This window comes from Orbicella faveolata, unplaced genomic scaffold (assembly GCF_042242905.1).
Source record: "Orbicella faveolata isolate gen_17 unplaced genomic scaffold, um_ofav_v1 contig_46, whole genome shotgun sequence".
Taxonomy (NCBI): Eukaryota; Metazoa; Cnidaria; class Anthozoa; order Scleractinia; family Merulinidae; genus Orbicella; species Orbicella faveolata.
The window spans coordinates 10,295,001-10,301,847 of record NW_028301576.1 but is presented as its reverse complement, the minus strand read 5'-3'; the positions used below and the strand labels follow the sequence as shown (position 1 = coordinate 10,301,847).

The 6,847-nt window shown below is 38.8% G+C and overlaps 1 protein-coding gene across 1 annotated transcript in view; it reads left to right on the top strand.

Moving 5' to 3' along the window:
* The first annotated feature begins 542 nt into the window (after positions 1-542).
* Positions 543-6,847, top strand: part of LOC149098328 (protein amalgam-like) — a 16,722-nt gene continuing 10,417 nt past the window's right edge. Inside the window, exons 1-3 of the mRNA XM_089278404.1 lie at positions 543-833; positions 3,443-3,601; positions 4,153-4,392. Coding sequence (XP_089134530.1) covers positions 770-833; positions 3,443-3,601; positions 4,153-4,392 — 463 coding nt within the window. The 5' untranslated portion in view covers positions 543-769. The remainder of the gene's footprint in view (positions 834-3,442; positions 3,602-4,152; positions 4,393-6,847) is intronic.

The following is a 6,847-nucleotide window of genomic DNA, read 5'->3' as shown; positions in this document are numbered from 1 at the left end:
GCCACGTTCCGCTCCTGGAATAGAAGCCCATAAGATTTCCAGTTCAATCGATCGGCATTTGAACATATTACGCGGGCTTTCCGATTTTTCCCATCAAGTTATAGTATGCTCAGTTTTTCAATGAGGTATATTTTGGCAAGCGGCATCTCTTTCTGATATAGACCAAACATTTTGGATACGCAATTTTTTTCCAATAATATGGCCACAAAAATAATTCTACGTACTCAACCGACACCTTCTTCCCCTTCCCCCCATACACACCTTGCCACTATCCAACCCCCCCCCCCCCTCCCTTCTCCAGCCCTGGGCTTGTTATTCGAAAATTTCGGAAACCGGAGGTATTCGGGATATACCTAACGCAAACTATTTTATTTCCAGCACAAATCATAAAAATCGCAAAAGCTGAGCTGAATAACTTGGGGCAAAGGTCGTTTTCTTGGAAAGTCAAAGTGCGTCATTCCACTCCCAGACAATAACCCTGTGAATAGCTGTTTGTTTATCAACTGATATTTTAATTAGCGGTAACTAACAGTAATTCAAAATGCAAATGATCTTTCCATTCAAGATTGTGTTATTGAGTGAGAATACAGATTGTCTGAGGGTTCAAAAACTCATCGAACAGACTTGATTTGGATCTACCGTCCAGTCCCTAACTGTCTCTTTGAGTAGACGAGGCTAACAATACGTGAATAACACGTATATTCATGGTTAATGCAAAATAACTCCCAGGTGATTGAAGCGAAAAAACAGCAGTGTCGCCTAAACAGCAATGCCCTCCTACGACAGCATACGGATAGCTTGTTTTGTATTTTTGCTCCCTGCTTTCATCCAAGGTAAGTTACATTTAGCTTTGTTTAGCACTTTAATATTGAAACTTAAACAGCGTTGTTTTTCGCTGCCGTTTCTGCGCACTAGAGAGCTCGATACAAAAACGTCCGTTACGATATTATGCTGAAGGGGTTAGTAACGGGCATCGTCGCCAACATCACAGTCACACTTTTGGCACTCATTATAAACAGATTGCCATTAATATTGGACTTCTTGTTTAATAACAACCCGCTTCATTTACTTATGCAAAAATTAACTTCGCAGCTCTGTTTGATGCTTTGGCTTGTTATAGATATTCTCAAAAGCGTGAAGAACATTTCATGACGGTCTGAACATTTCCCGTATCGACTCTTCATCCGTTTGATATGATATTAAAATCAGTAAAGCTTTCGTGAAAAGCTTTTCATTTCGTTTCGTCAAGTATTGCGGAATAAAAGGAGTTTGTTCAATGAATCGGATCTTTTGTTGGCAACTGAAGGGAAGATCAGCGAAATCATTTATGCTCACTAGTCAGTATTTGCTTGTTTTCATTTCTCAATTTTACTGGTGATCCTTGTTCTAAATCCGAGGAGCCTTTAAAGTGGCTTCGGATTCATTCGCTTCGAGCTGGGGGGAATCCAGTCTGAGTCATAAGGACTATCGCTAAGACTACGGCAATTACATGCAGTTTCTGGGTCTCTCGTGAACCGTGTAACGATTTAAAAGCTCCAGAAAGGAAACTAATAGGGCTGTAAATTTTGCAGTCGATAGAGACTAAGGGTTGCTCTCCAGCCATTGGACAACTACAGCAACCTGCGACAATTCATGAGTCTCTTTGATACATGTGCAGTGCAGCCAAATATTTAGAAATGATGTTTTTAAGAAAGCTTAGTTTTGGCGAGCCAAGGTTAACTCACATATGTCAGGAACATTCAGTTCTTCACCTTTTCCCTCTGAATTCGAAATGTTTCCGGAGGTTTACCAGTGTACATGTTTATGTCATTCTTGCCACCTTGGCCTCTACCTCCTCTAGATAGATCCAAGATTAGCTGTTGGTAAAGATTATTCTATTTTTCTAGTTTTCTATTCGTTAATCCGGCTCTTCTTGCCTTGTCAAGTCAACAGCGTTCGTTTAGGATTTGCATCCGAGCACTTTGTTTTATACCCAGCCACCTGGTTTAATTACCCTTGGCTTGAGCTGGAATTAGCATAAAAGTGAGTGCAGTGTCATGTTTTTTAAAGTAGAAATAGAAGAAGATGTAGAATTACAAGGCTGAGTACTAGACGATTGAACACAAGCGGGAATCCGTTAGTCCCCTACACATGTAAATTCTTCTTTACATTGCAGAAGATCACGAAAAGCAATCCAATATAAACAACAGTCAAACCGAATGTTCGTTGAACTCTGCAATATGGCGGCGTTATTTTCAATTCAAATTTCCTCGAACAAAGTTGTCAAGTTCCGTTTGAGCTTTGAAAAGTTGCTGTCTTCTTTATTTTCTCTCCAAAATTTAATAATTCGTTTTTGTAATGGAATAAAATAACAATACTACGGAGTCAAAGAGAGAGCAAATAACTGCTCTATGGTCGACAGTTTATCTGCCAAAAAACTGTGAAAAATTAATGACAGGTTTAGTTCAAATCGCCAAACTGGAAACTGCGCTTCTGAATAGAAAATGTAAGCCGAATTTTTTTAGCTCAGTTCAATAAATTATATGTTTTTACCTATGTCGGTATAAAATTCTGCCTTTTAAAAACGGAAAAACTTGATTAAATGCGAGCCAAAACAGCTCTAGCTGTATGCTCGATGCCAATAACATTTCTGCAAGAGGCTATGTTTGTCATATCAGGTTTTAGTGTCCGCAGTCTGCCTCCAAAATTATTTCAATGCCATCAAGTCAAGAAAACAGAAATTTCATACGCTATAAAATAAGACTATTCACAAGAATATTTCCGGCTTAAAATCGGCAGAAAGATAAGAATATTCAGTCTAGGTCAGAAAAATCATGAAAAACAGAATGTGTTCAAAGCGTCAGTAAATGAAGTCTTAGTAATAAGACGACGTTCTTAAATTTTTGAAACGTATCACCTGATTCCTACATCATCACCCGCAATATTTATGCCCCAACGAAGTTGTTTAGATCAACTTGTAGCAATATTTGTCGATTAGCAGCATTTCCTGCTACGTAAGTACAACAGCAAGTAACCATCTGTTAAGTTGAATTGACCTGTTGCGATGTGGCTTCTTGGAAAATTATCGTTTAGGTGATTAAGGGTTGAAAATTTCAGAGATTTAATTTTGAAATGAATAACGAGATGCAGTGGACTTGAAGAAATAGATTTCTGGATTGTATTCTGCGATCTTTTTCGCTTCTCCCTGTATGGTTGATGTCACTTCTATGTGTATTTGTCTTCTGGTTCTACTTCAACGGCATCACAAAGTACGCCGTTGCTATATCATTCAACGAGCGGTGCATTCAACTAAAAAACAACTAGGTCAGAGAAACTTACAGGAGACTTAAAGTTATATAGTTTGTGTTTGCAGTCTCGGCTGCACATGAAATAATTCAAGGAATGCAGTGCAGAGTGTGTTTTTGCTATTCGTTAACCCAGATTTTGTTGTTATCTTTTCCAGCATCCCAGACTACCACTGCAAATGTTAGCTCACTAACATCAAGCCCAGCTCTCTCTTTGGCGACAAGTAAGTCAACAATTGCAGATGTGTCCAATCAAAGTGGTTTCTTCACGTCAAGTTTCTCTTCGTTCTTGAGTCAGAACACTTCCTCGTCAATGAGTGAGTTGTTATATTTCTTTGCATGAGTCAGTCGATTGTCTTTGGACAAAGCGAACTAGTACCATAGGGAAATATTTGCTCTTTTCTTTCGTATGACCTAAAATGCATACGTCAACGGTGTCTGGGAACTGCTTCAGAGCATTAAGATACATCGAGTGAGCCAGGGAAGATCGTTGAATTACTTTCTATTCGTCTAAAAATAATTTTCAAAGTATTTTATTTTGAGGTAGTTTTTTCGCTTGGAATTGAAGAGACATTGAGATTGAGATGTTTAGAGAGAGTATTCCCCTAGTCTATTTCGTGGGCAGTCCATCTTAAAGGACTGCATTGTCAAATTCGGAGCATTTACAAGATTCTCCTTTTTACCTTCGTCCAGTTATAATTATAATGTGTTAAACTCTTTTGGAAGACCTACTAAGAAGCACTTAAAGAGGATCTGGAGGAAATGCTTCAGCTTCAAATATTATCAGCTAATTAATGCTATTGTTTGATAATGCCAGTCATTTCTACCATCAAGTGTCTAAATATTCACATACTCTGCTTGCTATCAGTCGCTGTTACTGGACCGTCGTATTCGAGCAAATCAGAACCTACGTCTCACAGTGCCACGGCAATTCTTAGCCAAAGGGTGTCAGTCAGTGCAAGTACGTCACAGTTCCAAAGTTCAGCTCCACCTTTGGCGACAAGTGTCTCAGCTATTTCAACATCGGCCAGTGAAAAAAGCTACTCGTCTGCAAGTCCATTGGAAAGTAAATCTCAGTCAGTGAGTCAGAATATCTCTGCGTCAAAATGTAAGTCAATAAATGGATTCGTTTTTCAGAGTATAATAAGCAATTACAGTGCACCTAGAGTTTCCTGTGCTGCTGTAAAAAGACACAGTCTACAATCGATTAAGTTTGGGGGGGAAAATACTTGGGGGATCATAAAGTAAATATATACTAAGCTTGAAATCACTTCTAAGAGCTTTTGCGCTCGTAAAAAAAGCATTGTCTCTTTCCTCCAGATGAGTCAGTCTTAAATCTTGCCATGGGGAGTTCTGAAACGTTGCTGTCTAGATTCGTCATTTCATATTCAGCGAGTGAAGTTACTCTGACCCTTTAGTTACACAGTGTTAATACTGTAACAAAACAATTATAACAAAACAATGATATGAACTTATTGAATGACTGGAAAGGATGCAATTTTGTTTCAAGGTTTTCCAGCATTTTTCAGAACGTCTTTAATGATCAACGTTATCTGTTTTTAATGATATGGCGTGAAACAAAAGCCCAATCATTGCTGAAGAATTTATTTAAAGCCTTCTTCGTGACGCAAAAGGTTGCCTTTATAACATTATAACCGATTGATACACTTTTAAATTTAGATTCATGGGCTTTTTACCCCAAAACAAGTCACGTGCCACCGCTGTACCCTTCCCTTGCCGGCGCCCACCATGGTTTAGTATCGAATTTTGATGAGCATGTCTTGAGCATACTGATCATGAAACTTTTCGAGGTTTTAAAAAAAAATTGGGGGAGAGTGTTTGGAGCCAAATGTCTCATCACGTTTTAGGATTGAGATAAAATCGCTCCTATATTTTAACCTTTTTAAAAAGTGGACTTTTAACATGTTGATTACAACTCGATGATATCAAATGGAGCTCACCGGAATCATCATTCCAAGCTAAAATTGCGTGCGCTTTCATCAGCTTATACCCGTTCCTATGGAAACTGGTTATGCCATCAAAATGATTCTAACTTGCTCACCGCTAAACCAATGCACGGATTATCCCGATCGCATCTGAGATAATTACTATTACAATACCCGATATGCGAATTTTAAACTCAAGGTCAGTCACAAATTTACCTGCGAACAGTCGTTAAATATCAACGTTAAAATATTTTACCAGTTATCTAAGCTTACTATATATCGTTTCACTTTTTGTAAATTTTATTCCGAGTAATGATATTCTTAGTGTTGAAGAAGCCCGAATGGGCGAAACGTCTACTTGACTTAAAGACCTCCTACGAGAAAAGTTCGCATCTTCTTTTGTTTATTCAATCTATGATTATTTAAAGAAGAAGCGTTCTGTATCGACTGGATCCTTTTCTCCAAGGCATCATCGTTGGCAAGCCAACATCGTTTACACATCTATATATATATAATTGAATAGGATGAGCAGGGAAATAATTACAACTAACTGCCTCATTTTTATCTTTGGATCACCAACCTATTCCCTTCGGAAGGCGATTCACAGTGATTTCTGACAAATATTTAATAGTAGTGTATGAGGCATCTGACCGGTAACCAGGAGACCCGGGTTCGATTCCCGTCTGAACACATTTTCACTCATTTCTTTGTTGTTTCGACTTCTGTTCCCATCATACACTACTATTAAATATTTGTCAGAAATCACTGTGAATCGCCTTCCGAAGGGAATAGGTTGGTGATCCAAAGATAAAAATGAAGCAGTTAGTTGTAATTATTTCCCTGCTCATCCTATTCAATTACTCCATATTCGGGGGGAAATTTACTGTGAATCGCTGATCAACTTGAGCGAAGTGACGCGATCCTAACTGCAGAAAATGTGTGACTCTCCCCAGAGCCTGCTACTTAAAGGTCCTTCCAATTCCGCTGAATGGCGGGGTTGGTTCAGTGGCCTAGTGGTAAGGCATCTGACCGGTAACCAGGAGACCCGGGTTCGATTCCCGGCTGAACACATTTCCACTCATTTCTTTGTTGTTTCGATTTCTGTTCCCATCATGCACTACTATATATATATAAAGTGTAAAATTTGATTTTCGTAAAACAGTGCTCAATACATCAGAGTAGAGCGAAGTATATAATGTGGGAGGAAAAACACAAATAAACTACAAGTTCATCCCTACAAGCCTGTTTCGTGGTTGCCCACTCATCAGGGGATTTAGTGAGAATAATCTTTACCACCGTTTATATACAATATACTTTACATAATATATGCAGCGCGAAATTTGACAGGTTAGTTGTTTCGTAGGAGGGCTTTGTTTCTGTGGCGGCAAGATGATACGAGTTCCTTACGTTTGTTAAGTGTTGATAGCTCGGATTGGCAGACGACGAGGAATTTTTCTTTAAGGCAAAGGTTACATCTTTTGCTTGAGCTGTTATACCGCGAGTGTGATGAGAGAATGCGCCAGGAAATAAAGTATTCTATGTTATTGTCTTTGAGAGTCCAGATGTACTTGCTGAGTTCGGTCGAGTTTCTGTGTTTAGCGTGGCGGAATGATGCGG